Below are 20,175 nucleotides of genomic sequence, written 5' to 3'. Positions count from 1 at the left end.
CCTGAGGCACACTTGCCAGCTAGGTGATGGAATATTGATAGAAAATAATACTAAACATATTTGCCAGCAATATTTTTTTGCATAATTCATATGTTTTTTTTTTTTACTGTGAAGTACATATCTCTCCATATTAGAACAAGCCATTTTACGTTCTGTGAAATGTCCTCATAAATATACTTAATGCAATATCATGGTGGAATATTTTGTTATGAATTTAAGCTCATAGCACCAGACTGGACGTCATTAGCCTACAGGTCATTTGAGTTTGACACCCCTGGTATAAAATACAGCTTTATTTCATGTTTTTGTAAAAAAATATTTTATGCAATACCTATCCTCTTCTTCATGTGAGACAGGTGGGGCGGCCCCCTAGTGTCCTCTATTGACGGGCCTCCACTGGCCTAATGCACACCCTAACCTTAACTCTAACCCTAACCTCAATTTCCATCCCCTTAATGTGACTGTATAAACAGATTTACAGTAGGTCCCCACAACATAAGGAATACCAGGTGCACGCATGCACGCAAAGACATGGTGTTTGACTTGTTAAGCATATGATTGCCTCTCAGTGTTTCGTATACTCTGGGATAGTAAATAGTTTATTTACCCCCAAGAAGACAAATGTGTCACGCAAGTATCCATTTAGAAGCAAATGTGAACAAACACAGGGACACGACACCGATTAGAGCGAAGCTGTGAGAATAAAAAGGTAATGTCTGCTCAGCTGTCAAACACTAAAATACGAAATGTATTTCAAATCTTTCCATCCTAAGCTATTAAGAAGGCAACCTTAATAAAGGGAAAATTACACACTTTCATAACAAGCAATTTCAACTTTTCAATCTTTATTTGGAATCATCGGCTTGAAAATGAAACAGCATTCTGATGCTATGAATAAACTGATTGAAATTAAGACTGTTGATTCACTTCAGGAAGAAACTCTATCTTTTTGGAATTCATTATTCGGAAACTCGTTATTTTGTTCAATGTTGTATGACAACCAAATTGTTTGTTTCACCTCCTGGGTATGGCTGTTTATTGGCTGTTTTATCTTTTTAACTGTATGTAATGTCTTTTTTTTATGGATCGCAGATAATGAATGTAGCTTATGTGGTACCTACAATAAGAAGTGAAACCTAGTCTAAGTGTACATGAATATCTCTGCACTTTTTTTGCTTGCGTGCAGATTCATCTTCTTATTGTGTCTTGGTGCAATTTGTCTGTCGGTCTGTTAACAGGATTACTGAAAATCTACTGAGCCATGCAGTTCCATAAAGAAGTGAAGCTTGACCAAAGGAAGATCTGTTCAATTTTGCAACATATCTGACTGAGTGTGAGTGGACACAGGGTTGTATTTTCTACATTTTTAGCACTTCAACATTGGACATCGGTGCTCTCAAGCATGTAGTAGTGTTGCAACTTCTGAAGATTTAATACAATATATATATATATATTTTCTTTAAATGTAGTGTGTAGCTTTTAAATATAAACACGTTTGTTAAATTGAAACCACCGTCTAATGAGCTCACACAATGCTGTTTAAGCCCACATTCGGCCCAAGGCATAAGCAAACTAAGTGGCTGCTTGCAATACTGTGTGGAGAAAACAACCCCCAAACATTTTAAAATATTAAAGAAATCTAGATAGATTTAGATATCGAGACGGTGTTTTTTTTAATTAAGTTATTTGATTATATTTGTAGTTGAAGATTGCATGCTGAGTGCACATTTTGTTCTAAGTTTTAAAAACCAAAGTCTACACCACTTTAGAGAGGTAATAACACAACTATAAACAATTCAATGTATAGTGTTCCAATTGTATCAATAATAGTCAAGCACAGGATTACGCTTACTTGCTTTTCCATTATACAGTTCGAGCACGGATCTGCTCTACTCGACTCTACTCGGTTTTGGTAACAGGCACGTCATTTTCCGTTACTACAGTACCTCCTCGACATGGGCGAGGTCGTCATAGCTCGGAAAGCCCGGCACGAAACTGCTGTGAGGTCGTTTTGTATGCAACACAAACACACAAACTAGTGACGAGCAAAGCAGTTCTTTTCAGTGTACTGAATCATTAGACTCAGTTCATTTAAAAGATAAGTTCAGTTCTAGACTCCTCTGCTAAATATTGAGGTATATAGTAGACATATTATACCCTATTTCTCCAAGTTAAACTCGCTCCCTGGTGTCCTAATGAACATGTCTGTGACATGCTTTGGTCAAAATATCATAAGGATGAAGCACAACAGCAGTTCAATCACCCTGCCAAAACAGCCCTGTTCAGAATGCTCTGTTTAGTAGTATCTCTTTAGGTCCAAGGTAAAAAAAAAAAAAGTAGAACAAAACTTAAGGGACAGGAAATGACATCAGCCACAGAGGCTGGAAAATTGATCATTTGCAGGCTCTAGCAGGCACATTGCCGTCATATATAACATGTATCCACTGGACAGATAAATCCTCTGAGGCTGGAAGTTTGTGTAGAACTCTGTGCTGCACTGTGGAGACAAGAATAGAACTTTTCGCGGACTTGCTCTCGCGTGTGTTACGGACAAAGCAGAGCTCCACGAGACAACAATTCCAGAATTTAGAGCATTGTGACGTCCCCAATGAGTGCAGAAGTCAACATTGCGTGTTTTATCTCCTGTACTGACATGAGTGAGTCATATTTTTTTTTCACACTTTGCCGACTGATAGGACCTCCAGAGTACCAATTATAAGGATTTAAATGATTAAAAGTTTGATTTTGTATAATATGTCGCCTTAAGGAAATGTCCTTGCTAAATGTTGAAGATTTAAAACATGTCTTAAGGAAGTCTTTTTAACTTATTGGCATTGTTTGATTTGATTCCTGTATTGGACCCAGAGCAGGTACTAAAAAAAGCACCAGGTACTAACCCTAATGGGGAAGCAAAAAAAAACAAAACAACAACAACAACAACAAAAAGCGAGCGGAGCTAGAACTGTACACTGGAAAAGTGCCAAGTCAGGTCTGGTACTTTTGCTGACAGAGGGACACAGCATAAAAATAATGTTCCATTGTCTCTGTCTGAAGACCAAACAAAGGCACAATAATACATGGCCAATATGTGTACTGTAGCTTTAATATCAATATATTTAAATGTAGAATAACATTAATTTTGGTGATTTCAAATTTTTAGTGGAAAAAGTCAGAATTGGAAACAATGAAAACCAAGGGATATTTGGGATGCCTTTTGTTGCTCCTTCATGAATTAAGAAAAAAAACCTCCAGAGCAGCAAGAGATATGGCTAGTTGCAAACTTTTAATGGCCAACAAAATATGTGGACACTAAACAACCTCAAACCCTAAAAGCCAAACATGGGCAATGACAAAATCTTTGGCAGGTGTAAAACCACCACATACACAGAGGTGCATGGAAAGTAACACATCTACAAAAACATGACCAAAATGTCCTGTATAATATGTAAACTATTACTAAGTTCTGTGCCATATTTGCATTTGCAAGCACAAGAGTCTCGTTTGGTTGAGATTTTTAACGACTCAGATTATTTGATGAATTCTCTTTTTTATGAAGTGTCCTAATCAGTTCTAACAGTACATCATTGTTAAGGTGCTCTGGAGGGGCGACTCAAAGTCATGAAATAAAGCTTATGATGTTACGAGGATTATCTTGGCTTGGTGATTTCAAATTTTTAGTGGAAAAAGTCAGAATTGGAAACAATGAAAACCAAGGGATATTTGGGATGCCTTTTGTTGCTCCTTCATGAATTAAGAAAAAAAACCTCCAGAGCAGCAAGAGATATGGCTAGTTTATTTGCATGCAGATGATGTCACTTACCATATAGAATGACTGTGGCAGAAATCCAGAGCAGACATTATCTGTCTGAAGAACTTCCTTGCCTCTTTCGGCGTTAACCTGCCTTTCTTCACCAAGTAGTCAAACAGCTCACCACCAGACACGTGTTCTAGCACCAGGTACCTGAGAGACGGAGAGGGACAGACGGGCAGGAACACAAGGCAATGAGTGGAAGAATAAAAATAAAGAAAGACAGACAGATTTTTACTTGTAAATCCAAAAACAACAACAAACTGTGCTCTCCACAGAGAAATCTAAAAAGAGTCTTGCAGAAAAGACGAATCATAGCCGTCGACCACAGAGGGGGAAGCTGTGAGGCAGGGATTGTTCTCATACAATCATTAAAAAACAGTCAAAGCAGCCAGGATCGACGCTCTGACCTCCCCAAAGCCATATCACGTTGACTATTTTTTTCCATTTTGTCACCTGTAAGTTGTCCCTACAGTCAGAGAGTGAGACAAGCTAACAGTGTTTTGTCTGTGAAAGATTCTGATTCCAGACACTCTGACCTCCGGCGGGACGCATCAGAGAGACGGTGCTTTACACTATAAAAAGATGAAAAAGGGTAGCGCACATTGTTCTCAGACGTAAGCGAAGTGAACATGAAAAAAGGGAAGAAGGAAGAAGAAGAAGAAGAAGAAGGGTTTCTTCTTATTACATCTTTTAAACCAGGGGTTCTCAAAGTTTTGATACCCGAAGGCCAATTTAGGAACCCAACATTGGACTGAGGGCCGCCAAAGGGAAAAAAAAGAAAAAAAACTGAAAGAAATCCCATTTGTAATAACTATGGCGTCCAAAATTTGACAAAACCGACATACTATACTGCGTCGTCCAAAATGTGACTTTTTTTTTTTTTTTTTAATTTTTGGTCCAAAATTTGACAAAAACGTCATACTATACTATGTCGTCCCAAATTTGAAAAAAAAAATTCAAAAAAATGTTGGTCCAAAATTTGACAAAAATGTGGTACATTACTATGTCGTCCCAAATTTGATTTTTTTTTTTCAAAAAAAATTTCGGTCCAAAATTTGACAAAAATGACATAATATATGTTTTTTTTCAAAAAAAATTTAGGTCCAAACTTTGACAAAAATTACATATATGCCGTCCCACATTTTTGGGAAAAAATGTAAATGCCAAAATTTGACAAAAACATCATACTATACTTTGTCACTATGTCATCCAAAATTAGATGACATAGTAAATACAGTTGTACAGTTTACACTTATTGGTCTGTATCCAGTAATGTCCTATAAACATTTAACAAGCTTAGTAGCTCCTGGATTAAAACTATCAACTCTAATTCATTGCGGGCCGCCAGAAATGTTTCTGTGGGCCGCCATTGGCCCGCGGGCCGCACTTTGAAAACCAATGTTTTAAAGCATCGCCTTTCCTTCCTGTTTCCTCGGACCACTCTTCACGTGGCCCTGTGGCCTGTGCGGCTGCAGAGCTGAGGACAGTTTGTCAACCCGACTGTACAGTAATGCTGCTCCGGTGCTCCAAAAGAGACAAGCAAGAGATGAATCTCTGCTGACCCAGGCCTTAAGATACATCTGTGGGCTGAAAGCCAACAGCGCGGTGGCCCCCAAACTGCGCTACTGTGCTCGTATATTTTGTGAGCTGAAAACTCCCTCCATCTTCACTATGACAAATGGAATCTCAGACAGGCAGTGAAATAATTCTTCTCCTCTATCTCCCTGTTGTGGACATTGATTTTATCAACGAAACTGGAGCATTGCAAACTTTTAATGGCCAACAAAATATGTGGACACTAAACAACCTCAAACCCTAAAAGCCAAACATGGGCAATGACAAAATCTTTGGCAGGTGTAAAACCACCACATACACAGAGGTGCATGGAAAGTAACACATCTACAAAAACATGACCAAAATGTCCTGTATAATATGTAAACTATTACTAAGTTCTGTGCCATATTTGCATTTGCAAGCACAAGAGTCTCGTTTGGTTGAGATTTTTAACGACTCAGATTATTTGATGAATTCTCTTTTTTATGAAGTGTCCTAATCAGTTCTAACAGTACATCATTGTTAAGGTGCTCTGGAGGGGCGACTCAAAGTCATGAAATAAAGCTTATGATGTTACGAGGATTATCTTGGCTTGGTGATTTCAAATTTTTAGTGGAAAAAGTCAGAATTGGAAACAATGAAAACCAAGGGAGTGGGTTTTGGGTGAATTCCAATTCCTTGCTTAACCCTCAATCTCAAAAATGCGCGCTCCCTCTAGTCCAAGTGCTGTCCCGATTCTCAGAAAAATTAATTTGAGGGGTGAGTTTAAGGGTTGTATCGCCCTCAATATTGAGATTTTCCGACACCACCCTTGGGAGCAAGGGCTACCCAGAATGCATTGCGTGTTTTCACATAAGAAAGATGGCGTCGAAAGCAGCGAAGCGAGTGCGATACAAATTAAGTATTTTCTTTGTTAATAGAGATATAAAAATGATGAAAACCATTGTATTATCTTAGTTTAGGCCCATATTATGGATTACTGACGTCATTGCTGCGTAACATTTAATTTTATTTTACGATCTTTTGTCAATAGCCGGCCGGTGCGGACACGCGATCGTTCGCTATGGTTTACTTTTCAATAAGCCGTGGTGTGTGGTAACTGTCAGCTGAATATGCCCGTGGTTGTGGTATTTGTATGAGTATCATCTTATAACTAACTGACAACCTAATAACTTGACTGACAAACGGATCGCAATAAATAATCGTGACGTAAATGTGTTCTTCTTCTTCCTTTTTGGAGTTGGACAGACTGGACGCAGCTTCCGTGTTATTCTGCCCCCTACAGTCTGAAGATGTATCTGCATTTAAGGGGTGTCCCATTTCTAAGTGACAAAATAACCCTCAACACTTGGTTTTGAGGGCCAGTTAAGATTAAGGGTTGAGCTTGAGGGTTAAGATAGGAATTGGAATTGACCCTTTGGTTCACTAGAGTGAGGAAGTCAAGCCAAGAAACAGCTGAAAGATCAAGCATTTTAAAGGGATATTGTAGGTTTTGTGGAGTTATATTGTAGTTTATGACACATTGTCAGTGCTGACTGTACCTTGTGTATCCCCTGTGCTTAGAAACAGGCAGGAAAAAGCAAATGTAACACAAAAGGTTTACCTACTAGAATCAACACCTGCTTAAGTGAATAATATATTGAATATATTAGCTGCTATACCTTGCAATTAGACTTTACAATTTCTGCCTGGAAACTGGACGTTGTGTAAACTTATAATTGGCCTCAACGACCGCCATCCTACATTAATTATATCTTTGAGAACTTGGCCAATATAAGGGTCAGGATATACTCTATACTCTTTAATGATATAACATTTAAAAATCAACATTAACAATTGTATTGTCTGCAATACAATTATTATTATTTTTTTTTTTACACAGCCGCAGCAATATTCTAAAACAGAAAAATGCATATGTGCAATATATTCATATGCATTATATTCTCTGAGACTACTGACCTTCTTTCATAGACCATTTATCATTCTCTAAAGATGGGGCATTCATTTTTCTATTACTAGCAGTAAATTATCCATAAATAAAATATTGTTGCTGGGCTTTGCATAAGACAGCTTCCACTTTACCCTCTCACCTCGTCAGTTACTATATGTTATCAGTCTATCTGTAATTGGCTGCCATGTTATAAGATATCTGAGTGAGAATCTAGACAACATTAAGAGAAAAACTACATTAGTGATGTGAAATGATGTGAAGAGCCTACTCCAATCGCTGGTGAGGCAAATGTGCAGCAATTTGTCTTGTGTGACTCTCTACTAGTGACCAGCTGTCAAAACGTGATGAAGCAACAGACGCAAAATGTGATTTGGATAATACAATTATAAGATGAATCATAATACAATACAATAATACTGCTATTCCTATCGTGTTAAAGTATGAGATGTATGGTTCCTGGACTGAAGTGGCGTGCTCAATCCTATTCGGTCTATAAGCTGAACATGAGAACTAATTGAATTTAGTTGATAAACCCTCCATCATAGATCACGAGGGCTTCAATAAACCACTGATGAGCTTGTCATTCACTGTAAAAGTTGCCAAACAGATTTACGACTGCGTTTGTGTATGTGTGTGTTTGTGTGCGGCAGCCGAGTAGACGACTAATGTGGCTGCCACTCTCCGGGGCTAATCTCTGATAGGCGCGTCGTGGTGTTTACATTGCGGATACTTTCTCTCCCTGTTAGCAGTCCCATAGCGTGCATGACCAAATTAAATGCTTTATGCCTGTACTAATGAAGCATCCGCCCCCTCCAAGGCTATCACTGTTGCCCTGCAATCATAATACACCAATCAAAACTGCTCCCTAGTCCAACAAAATCATCTTTGGGATTTTATAGATTGCTTGAATATCCATAAGAGCACTTGACGGTCGTGCTGTTTCTGAGCCACGAAAGTTTTTTAGTACAAACTTGTAATCCCTGAGTGTGTGCAGTATATTTACGATTTAATATACTTTACATAAATCAGGGCCGCGCCACAATCTTCCGGTGATACTTACAGGTACTTTTTATTTTCGTAGACGTCATGTAGCTTTAAAACGTGTGGGTGTTCTATGAGCTTCAGGATAGCTATTTCTCGCTCCACCTGAGGGACAAACAGGAAAACAGAGGGAGGGGAGGAGAGACAACACATTTGATTAGCGAAATGTCAACACAGTATACCTTATAGAAAGTGTTTCCAGGAACAACTGTTGGAGAGATACATTGGGTGAATTCCAATTCCTTGCTTAACCCTCAATCTTAACCCTCAATCTCAAAAGTGCACGCTCCCTCTAGTGCAAGTGCTGTCCCGATTCTCAAAAAATTAAGTTGAGGGGCGAGTTTAAGGGCTGTATCGCTCTCAATATTGAGATTTTCCGAGACCACCCTTGGAAGCAAGGGCTACCCAGAATGCATTGCTTTCACATAAGAAAGATGGCGTCGAAAGCAGCGAAGCGAGTGCGATACAAATTAAGTATTTCCTTTGTTAATAAAGATATAACAATGATGAAAACCATTATATTATCTTAGTTTAGGCCCATATTATGGATTACATTACATTTATTTTACGATCTTTTGTCAATAGCCGGCCGGTGCGCACACGCGATCGTTTGCTATGGTTTACTTTTCAATAAGTCGTGGTGTGTGGTAACTGTCAGCTGAATATGTCCGTGGTTGTGGTATTTGTCTGAGTATCATCTTATAACTAACTGACAACCTAATAACTTGACTGAAATAAAATAATAAATAAATAATCGTGACGTAAATGTGTTCTTCTTCTTCTTTTTTGGAGTTGAAAGACTGGACGCAGCTTTCGCGTTATTCTGCCCCCTACAGTCTGAAGACGTATCTGCATTTAAGGGGTGTCCCATTTCTAAGTGACAAAATAACCCTCAACACTTGGTTTTGAGGGCCAGTTAAGATTAAGGGTTGAGCTTGAGGGTTAAGATTGAGGGTTAAGATAGGAATTGGAATTGGCCCTTTACATAACAGGCACAAGGGCTTAAAAGGGAGAAGTTAACCAACGCAAAGAGCGCACCAACATTTTTTATTGACAAAATGGATTTGACAAGTGTAAATGTAGTTTACTTATAAAACTAAGTAAACACAGTGTTTTCTTTATAGCTTTTGCTTTCCTTACTCACAAAAAACCCCTCACTACTTAGCAAACGCACTTCAGAATCGAGTGTGTTTTGGTAAAGGTGAACATTTTTGAGCTTGGTTGGACAACAATCACTGCAGAGTAAGAGTCAGATGTCACAGTTGAAGAGTTCTGGCATCTAAGAGTAAACACTGTGGGGGAATGGGGTAAAAAATGTCCACTCAGATACACTGATGTCTCCCAAAGGATGCTTTTCACCTGCAGTTTGTCTAGTTTTACTGCAGTTGTTTGCAGAGACAGTGGTACATATACTGTCCAGAATAAGCAAGACTTCTTCTTGTTTTTTTTTCTGCTTACATAGCTGCTGAGAGACATGCAAGCACACTGTGAGACAGGTAAGAACTGGATTTCACCAAACACAAGCAGATCAGTTTGGATTTGTGTCAGCATCTCCTGAGTTTGTAGTCAGCATGTACAGCTGCCACTGAAAATCAGCACGCCACCACTTATCTTCAGCTCCCCGCGCTTCTCTACTTTGCTCCTTGTGGTTATCCGTCCACTCCGTCTCCTCCAAATTTCCTGTCCACCTTCTCTCTCACCGTCTGTCTGTCTAACACTGACTGACAATGATGGAGATGAAAAGCCAGTGTGAGTTAAAAGCTCTTCTGCCTCATCTCAATCTCATCAAAGTCAATTTCAGTATGTCGCTTGCCTCTGACGGCCTTCACGTTGCTTTGATGTCACACTCATCATGGCTTGGTTTTATGAACAGCCATGTGAAATGAAGTTTAAAGCCAACTATGATTTTTGGCAAACGCCCACCAAGCTGTTTGCTTGGCTGGGTTTGAAATCGGGTTTGTCCTCTTAATTACGCTCTCTTATTGTTTTTGATTTCCTTGCATATCGTGCTGGTCATCTCTGTCTGCTCTATTAAAGGGATACTTCACCGATTTGAATGTGGCTTTGTATTGCCAGAATAGCAGTAGTATTTTTTTAGAAAATGTGCTTCCCTCCCTCAGTTTTTCACTGAGTTGTAAAAAAATCTGTTTTCCATTTTCAAAATTTGCCCTACTGTGATGCAAAACGCGTCATTTGACTCACAGTAGGGCACTTTTTTTACAAGTCAGGGAAAAACTGAGGGAGGGAAGCACATTTTCTAAATACTACTGCTATTCTGGCAATACATAGCCACATTCAAATCGGTGAAGTATCCCTTTAAACTTTGGAAAGTACTTTAATAAAATTTTCTAAAATATTACACATTTTAATTGAAGTTTCAATAATTCCGTAAGTGAAAACATGCATTTATGTGCGTTTCCATCCACATGTGCATACTGGCAATTAGTTCACCAACATAAACAATGGGTGGCACAAAAGAATAAGGTCGCACTAAAAGAAAAAGAAGGAACAACTTGACTTTAAGAGCACCAAGCAAGATCAGAGTATGTCTCAGCCACGTTTGTGCTATTTTTCCAGTAATCGCTTGATGTTTTGATCAGGTGATTTCTAAATGTCATTCTCTGAATCCGTTTCCGTTGCTCTCATTCACATCAACCTTTTTTTTTGTTCTTAAATTGAAACAACCGCTTTTTCCCCTGCCCTTAGGCAAAAGAGGCTGATGGAAACCATACTTGAGTTGGATTAATCCGCATCCTCACTGCACGTCTTATCAAATGGAAAGCATATGATAAAAAACCTGCTGATCATTTACATCGTGGATTGAAGCGAAAATGCAATGCCGTGCAACTGGTGTTGGATCTGCAGCCAAGAAAAAGTCAAGGGAGAATATAAAGCTAATGGACTCAGGCCCACAGCTTGTCTAAAAAGGGTAAAGTGGTAAATGCATAATTAGCATTAGCATGCCGTATCAGTGGGGGTAACGGCTAGGCCAATCAGGGCTAATCCAAAGACTAATGAGCACAATCAGCACCACAACACCGTGCCACTTTCTCACCTGAGGCTTTGGTATGTTGTTAAGAATGAGCCTGCAGTTGTTAGCTAGATAGCTGGCAGTGGGGCCTCCCTGCAGAGAGAATAATGCTACCAAGGTCTCAGGAAGAGATGAGCTGCCCAAACTCTCCAGAGGCAGCAGCTGTTTTTTTTTTTTTTTTTTAAACAGCCTCTAAGCGCCTCCTTTAAGTTAATTGAAATAAGAGAAATGAGGCTTTATGTTCAGACTTAACTGTACAACTGAATGCAAGATTAGCTGGTGATTAACACACTATATCGAACATGTGTTCCTTTTGTGCTCTTTCTTGCAGTAAATAGTACAACGGTTTTTATTCATTAACAAACAATCAGTCAAAAGAAATGGTCCGACACTGCAGCAGCAGCAGCAGCAGCTGCATCTACTCAAGCATGTACTTGCTACCTGTTTCCTTAACTTTTTCCTCAAAGCCTTACACACATCCAACACTTTCTTGCAATTATGTTGGCATGGCCCAAATGCCAGGTGGCCATCCTAACTTTTGGCCTGGCACCTGCACTTCGCTCTCTCATTAAGTTTCACATCTGTGAGTGTGGACACTTCTCGCCAATCGCCTTATCACCATGGCACATCATTAAGCCTTTATTAGCAGTCAGTTGGACAGTGCTCATTGAGACACAGTGACACACACCGACAGATGGACAGGTGGTCATCTGGACCCACACCATCTTTCTTTTATCCTTCTTGTTATAGGTGTTCGTTTCCATTCGGAAGTTTAATTTACAGCCAATTTGCTCAATTTTTTTGATAACTCAACAGGGGAGTAAAAAACCTAATCAGAAACCAGAGGTGGAATGAGAGCTCAAGACTGACACTAATCCAAATTGGCTATCTGATGGGGAGATAATATATCTTGTAATATATGGTGGTTATTGCTGAGGAGAGGACATCATTAGTAGAAGATGTCAGAAGTCCGTTGGTGGATGAGCCTTTCAGTGTCATAACCTGCCAGCTAAACAGGTCGCTAGGTTGGAAATGTAATGATGATTTCTGTTAAGATGGCTGCGAGCGAAAATGAAGACATATAATAACCTGGAGCTATGTGATGATGAATGATCATGAATTACTTCTTTTACCAACAGGTGCCAGCAAATGACATTTGTGTTTGTCCAAATTAAAAGCTTGAGCACAATTTTGTTTGACCTGGACTTCAATTTTGACGTGTTTGAAAAGCATTTCACGTGATTTATTACTTTAATTATGGTGTAATTTGCCGGTGCAGATGGTAAGTTATAACGGAAAGCAACCCTTTGCAAAAGAGACGGACAGGAATGGGGCTACATGGAAACAGTCACTGGTGCTTAGCAGTAATGGTTGTTACTGGCTTTTTTTTAAGGGGACCAACAGGGGACCAATACCGAACCAACAGCAAACACCATCTTTGTTCAACGTCTCGTAAAATGAAATTCCATAAAAGAAATGCAAATCCACTGAAATAGACACATTTTTGGTCTAAGTATTTCGACACAAAAATCACCAAAATGGCCATTTATATAGGTGCCATTTGGTTGACATTTATAAATGATGATAAATAACATGTTATGACCAATTTAAATTGCATTCCCATAAATAAATATAACATTTTACTGTCATGCATTTAATTTCCCTTTGCCATTAGGCAATTTGTATGTAGGCTACTATTAACTAAAACTTAAAGCTCACATAGAGTGGTCCTGTTATGTAGGTTTACTTACATACATTAACTTGTTATTATGGTCAAAAACCTCCTAGTTGCTGTAAACGAGCCAATAGAAATCCTCTTTTCTGACGGTGTTTCCCAGTCGTGAGATTTGCGACTCAACTCCCCGGAAGTGACATATTCAGCACACCCGCTCTCAGATGCGCAGCTGGAACGGTGGATGCACTGCTACTCATTATCAAAACATTGTTTTAACAGTGTTTAAAAATAGTCAGACCCAGAGTCAGAAGACACTGTCGCTCGTGAAACACCTCCACAATGGACGTTATTCTTCTTCTGCGGTTCAATGTACGCAACCGGATGTGCCCGGACTAGTGCACATCCGGTGGATCTGTTGTTCAGGAGAACTGCCGTTTACGTAACCGGACCGGGTTTTTTCAGAGATCTCGCTGAGCCCGAGATTACAATAAAACACCGCGTTCTCAGCAGTGGCTGAACTGTTTGTTTCGAAACTTCAGGGCTTTGTAAACAATGCCTTGATCCCAGGAAAATGCAACAAAAAAAAATCTACTGTCTCACCAAAGCCCCTTTCCCTTTCTCTTCTGGGGTTAAAAAGTGCAATCCCAAATTCAGATGTTCAGAGCCAGTTTTTGCACAGTATTCTCTGCTTGCTATGGATTCTTTAAATTACAGCCGACTGGATCTGAATGTCTGAATGGGCAAGCAAACAAAAGAGTGGCAAAACATCAATAGTGTCATCAGCGTGACTATACAGAGTTCAGAAATAGAGAACAGGCAATCAGAGACAGGCGTGCAACAAAGACACAAAGGGGTGAGACTCATGTCGCACGTGTCACAGAATGACTGTAAAGAGAAACCAGCCCAAAGTCTCAGAGGGGAAAATATTGGATCACAGGGTCTGTCATCTCTCACTCTCCACTTATTGCATCTTGTGCCATCTCATGCACAAAGAAGGAAAACACAGACATTTCTGTCACCTCCCCCCGGGCAAGTGACTGAATGGTCTCCTGATACCGAGATCTGAGGATCAAAGTCAACAGGGCAGTCATGTGTGTCAGCTAAAAAAAAAAAAAAAAAATGTGAATAACTATGCTAACACTGGAGCTGCAGTGCATGTACGAGCTGCTGGATAGATTGAAAAACAAAAGGGGGAGGCAGAGGAAGGAGCGAGATAAAGCACAAGCCCATGTAATTCCCTGCGATGGCGAAGCGTAAAAAGAGAAATATAGAAGAGACGGACAGAAAGAGAGCACAGTGGCCATGCCAGCTCATTCCCCCCAGAGTCTTGCAGCCTCTTTTGTTTTTAATTAAAACAACACAGGGCGAAAGATAACCTTTTTAGCAGCAACATGCAACAAACAGCCCGCGGATAGTTAAATGATGACAGGGAAGGCAATGATGGAGCCATGTAATTAGAGAAAACACGATGATCTAGGAAATACCAGACAATTCCCTTTCGATGGCTTTGGTGCACCTGGCCCATGTCTCTCTTTGTACCATGTTTCTAGGTCTAAATCATTTCAATGAACATGTTTAGTATACAAAGAGTGGTTTGAGGTTATACCACAAACATGTTCGTGTGGAATCTCAAAAGCTTTTATTTTTTCGTTATCACACGTCTTAAGTCCTTGCACACCACCACTGACCTTATTTCACAGGCTTCAACAGCAAAGGTTATTCAAGGGAACGTTTTTTGAAGTGCTGTTGTTGTTGTAAAGGGGGGTATTGACATATGAACGCTGACCTTGGTGAGTGGGCTGATGTGCGCAGCAGCACCAATGGACCAGTTTCCAGGCTAAAAAAGGCTGTCCAACGGCAAGATAAAGTTGCAAACATATTCCTAAGATATGGTTAGCTTAGGGCCAATTCCAATTCCTATCTTAACCCTCAATCTTAACCCTCAAGCTCAACCCTTAATCTTAACTGGCCCTCAAAACCAAGTGTTGAGGGTTATTTTGTCGCTTAGAAATGGGACACCCCTTAAATGCAGATACGTCTTCAGACTGTAGGGGGGCAGAATAACGCGAAAGCTGCGTCCAGTCTGTCAACTTCAAAAAAGAAGAAGAAGAAGAACACATTTACGTTACGATTATTTATTTATTATTTTATTTCAGTCAAGTTATTAGGTTGTCAGTTAGTTGTAACAGTGGTTCTCAACCTTTTTGAGTGCGACCCCCTCCAGTGTACTTTTTCGGCCAAACCGATCGTCGTCATTATAACGTCTGATCGGATGCTACATTAATTTTGATTTTAAAAAAAAATATATAAAAAAAAATATATGTATATTTTTACAAAATGATTTGGCGACCCCCAGAAATCATCTTGCGACCCCAATTGGGGTCGGGACCCCAAGGTTGAGAATGGCTGTTATAAGATAATACTTTGACAGTTACCACACACCACGGCTTATTGAAAAGTAAACCATAGCAAACGATCGCTTGTCCGCACCGGCCGGCTATTGACAAAAGATCGTAAAATAAAAATAAATGTTACGCAACAATGACGTCAGTAATCCATAATATGGGCCTAAACTAAGATAATACAATGGTTTTCATCATTTTTATATCTCTATTAACAAAGAAAATACTTAATTAGTATCGCACTCGTGTCGCTGCTTTCGACGCCATCTTTGTTATGTGAAAACACGCAATGCATTCTGGGTAGCCCTTGCTCCCAAGGGTGGTCCCGGAAAATCTCAATATTGAGGGCGATACAGCCCTTAAACTCGCCCCACAACTTAATTTTTCTGAGAATTGGGACAGCACTTGCACTAGAGGGAGCGCTCATTTTTGAGATTGAGGGTTAAGATTGAGGGTTAAGAAAGGAATTGGAATTCACCCTTAAACTAGTGTAGATTTTAATAAGTAACTCTAAAAGTCTCGGTCCTGTACCTGCTGTTAGCCACAGCGAGTGTTGGGCTCCAAAGTGAGTCCATGGAAATGGCAGGATTCTCAGCAAAGTCAATGTTGATAACTTATTAATACTTCATAACAATCACACTGGATGATCCCTTAATTGTTTTACAAATATGTAATTACAAAAACGGATTACGGATACGGATGATTTCTTCTTTTAATTCAATTGAATTCACAGACTTACTCAACCTAACGGTCCTTAAATGATCACTTTCCCTGATTATCACACCAGCTGATGTCAACCTTCAAAGGGATATATTAGTGTAAACTCACTGCAATTTCTCTCATTTGTCAGGTACATGATTCATTTTGCTTACCTAATTTTCATCTTTCACCTCGTTGTAATTTAATTCAATTTAGTCTTTTTTATTACGACTTTTACTTTCAATTGTTCAGTCTCTCTTCAGTCTAATTGGATTTGTCTGAAAAGAATAAAACACAGCACGTAAAATCACAGCTCATTTTGCAAATGCTGGGAGTGAGACGTGCTGGATAAACAGAAAAGATAACATATGGGGGAGGGAGAAGTAAAGTATGGACGGGGGTAATGGCTGGAGAGAATCGGGGGGCCAACTGTCAGTGAGCAGACGGGGCGGAGACGGCACAGCTTGGCCACTGGCTCCAAGACAAATCCAGTCAGTTCGTCATCCATTCATAGTTGTGACATGTGGACACATTAATGCACACACACTGTACACACCCGGTCCTGATGATGACAAGCCACAAGCTACCTCCATTCATCCATATGTCGGTCAGCGAGCCAGTAGGGCAGAATCACTTTTCCTGCCAGAAGCAGAAGGGCAGACAAGCTGGTGTGCACACATGCATGTGTGCATCTGTGTGTACATGTATGTGCTTACACATGCATGTTAAAGATAAGGTGCTATTTGTCTGTCTTTGCAACAATATATATATAGGCGTCAGTTTCAAGGTCAAATGCACACACACGCTCATGCAGTCTGTGTTATTTTAGAATGTCATCAGTCACAATGAGTCTGTGTCCAAAGAGTTCTTCCTGTATTTCATATAGAGGGACATGATACCGTTCCCTCAAGACAATAATAACTTGTATGTGGGGAAGCCTGATGACTGCTTATAATGATACTACTATGCATTATGAGGAAAGTAAATGATAAAGTATGGTACATATGAGTGGACTGTCCAATTCAGATTCTTATGGGTCATGTAAATCAGTGTGAATATGCCATGTTTTTATCCTAATTAGCATTGGTATGAAAACAATGGACAAATACAAATTTGAGGCCAGGTATTTAACTCCATTTTTAATTTCTCTGTTTATTGCTTTCCCTGACCTCACAAATAAAAATATAAGTAAAGACAGTCAGTGCAGCAGTTCTTTTTGATAATCTCTGCATCATGTGTCAGTTTTGGTGAAAAGGAGACTACATGGGTGAGTCTGATCATTGCCAAAGACAAGTAAATCAAGGAGGATTCTGTCTCGGCTAGTTCACTAGTCAATTAGAGCTGAAACGATTGATGAATCGATTATTAATCGATTACTAAATCGATTACTAAATTAATCGGCAACTATTTTGATAATCGATAATCGGTTTTAAGCTTTTTTCATGATTAAAACAAGATTTATGATTGTTTTAGCTTCTTAAAAGTGCATATTTTCTTGGTTTATTTGCTCCACATAACAAAGAAATCATTAAAAGTGAATCATTTTGGTTTGTGAACAAAACAAGACATTCGAGAACATATCATTTCCAGCTTTGACAAACACTGATCAACGTTTTTTTTAACATTTCCTGACCAAAAGTTTCATCAATTAATCGAGAAAATAATGGACAGATTAATCGATTACCAAAATAATCGTGAGTTGCAGCTCTAGTCTTAATCCTTCATCTCTCCCCATTATCGTATGGTTTTTTTTCCCTCACTCGTTCACACCCAAGACCAATTCCAGCCCTCCTCCTCCTCCATCACTTCTGTGTTTCTCTCGTTTTATTTCTCTAATAATGTCTCTGTTGTCTGCTCTTGGTGAAAGATATATCAGTCTGCCAGACCACATTATCCCACACTAACCGACATGTCCCTGGTTGACCTTGATCCTAATGGAGTCTAATGGCAGAGGCAACTCCACACCCTGAGGTCAAAGGCTATAGTCGTGAACCTCTTTTCAAAACCACTGAATGAGCTGATGGATGGATGAAGTGGGGCGGGCTGGCGGAGAGAGAAACTGCAGAATGAGTGATTTATCAGTGACTGGCAGGCAGTTGATCGCATTGGCAGTCATGTTTTTGAGTTGCTTGTCTGAACTGTCTTTTTGTCAGCTCGTCCAAGAGAGGGATATTTCATACAAGGGGATTGGAAAGGTGACCTTGGGTTGTGTGGATGATGGGAAATGTGGATTAATAAACTGGTTTTCAGCAGACTAGATAGACAGATAGTGATGAAGGTCATCTATATCTGTTGAAAAAAAAGTGAAAATCTAATCACCGCTCTAGCCTACATTTGCATGTAAGATAGCAAACTTTTTTTTTCTTATAAGTGCAGTACATGAAGATAGAATTGGATGCTCTCAGGAAATGTGTACTAAAATGTGATATCTTGAAGGCTTATATTCCATTTTGGCTGCTGAACTGAAATGAAATATATATGCTTTAAAGCTCCCATAGACTGGAAGTTCCAATTAACTCTGTTTTTTGGTGTGTATCTGTGCCATTACCCCTAAAGTTCTGAAACAAACAGTTCAACCACTGCTGAGAACGCTGGGTTTAATTGTATTCTCGGGCTGTGCAAGCGCTCTGAAAAAGCCTGGAATCGTTACGTAAGGATCCCATCTCCAGAACAGCACATCTTCCAGCTCCGGGCACTAGTCTGGGCACATCCGGACATTTAACTGCAGAAGTAGAACGTCCGTTGTGGAGGTGTTTCACTTGCGACATCGTCTTCTGACTCTGGGTACGACTTTGGCTCAAAGGCGTTAAAGGGACTACGACAGGGAGTCGTGGCGAAGCTATTTTTAAATTGTTAAAACAATGTTTTGATAATGAGTAGCAGTGCATCCACCATTCCAGAGGGGGGAGCTGCGCTTCTGAGAGCTGACGTGCTAATTACATCACTTCCAGGTACCTGGCCAATCACAAGACAGTTGGGAAAGCTCTCGTTGGTTGGCCAATCACAACAAAGTCTGTCTTCTGGGTGTGAGATTTCAGTCTGAAACAGCGCGGCTGACGAGAGCTTCAGTCAGGAGAGATTTCTATCGGCTCGTTTGCAGCAACTATATATGTGTGCCATAGAACCACTCTATGAGAGCTTTACATTTTGTTTCTGTCTATAGTTGAGTTCTGTGAAACTATACTCCCTTTTTTAACAAAGGAAAATACATTAATCTGGATATTATTAATTGACCAAAGTTGGAAGAAAAGTTATGATAACTTCATACTTCGGTTTAAGTTTAGCAAATCAGCAAACAAGTAGGAGTGAGATGACCTGACAGCAGAGAGGTATATGAACAACTTGAAAAAAACAAATGATCGTAAGTAATGACTGAGTAATGAGGACCACTGCAGTGCACTGCAACAAGAAGCTAATTAGGACTCATCTACTCAACTAATTATCTCCACATATAAATACATGACTTATCTGTTGACACATGAGCCTGGACAGTAGTTAGCCAGGTGGAGGAGTCAATACTGGATAGACAACAGGTCAGTATAAGTTAGACCGGCGAACGGAAACAACTCAAATTACCTTAAAGCTTTGCAAATAAGTTCAGGCAACGTCCTAATTATGTAATCAGGGAGTTGCTTAAGCTTCTGCACTTGTTAATTACATCTTTAAACTGAGTCTATCTTACTTGACACATAAAAGGCAGACAATCGTGTTCCACTGGTACTAATTATTTAGCACAAGAATGGCAAAGGGCACGCAAAAACGTAAAAACTCTCTCTGATTAAATTTACATACGTGTGTTTGTGCATTCGCGGGCAGAGAGATTTGAGTTCGAGTGAAGAGAGCAGCCGTTAGAAAACAATCCTAACAGGAATCAAGTAGCTTGATTGAGATGTTCAACACACTGACTCATGAAATCATAAGCATTGCCGAGTCAGGACTAATTTCAATTTATTTCCAAACCTGTAAAAAAGTACTAAATCTATGCTCAGTCTATAAATAAATATAGTCTGT

The 20,175-nt window shown here is 39.6% G+C and overlaps 1 protein-coding gene across 1 annotated transcript in view; it reads right to left on the bottom strand.

The window, feature by feature from the left end:
* The window catches only part of brsk2a (BR serine/threonine kinase 2a), a gene marked incomplete at both ends in the record, with an annotated part of 224,468 nt that overhangs the window by 67,728 nt on the left and 136,565 nt on the right, over positions 1–20,175 (bottom strand). The window contains 2 exon segments of the mRNA XM_083893512.1: positions 3,821–3,961; positions 8,377–8,462. Of these exon segments, the coding sequence (XP_083749638.1) occupies positions 3,821–3,961; positions 8,377–8,462 (227 nt within the window).

The sequence above is a fragment of the Microchirus variegatus genome (assembly GCF_963457635.1).
Source record: "Microchirus variegatus genome assembly, chromosome: 8".
In the NCBI taxonomy this organism is placed as follows: Eukaryota; Metazoa; Chordata; class Actinopteri; order Pleuronectiformes; family Soleidae; genus Microchirus; species Microchirus variegatus.
This window is presented reverse-complemented; position numbering and strand designations above follow the sequence as displayed.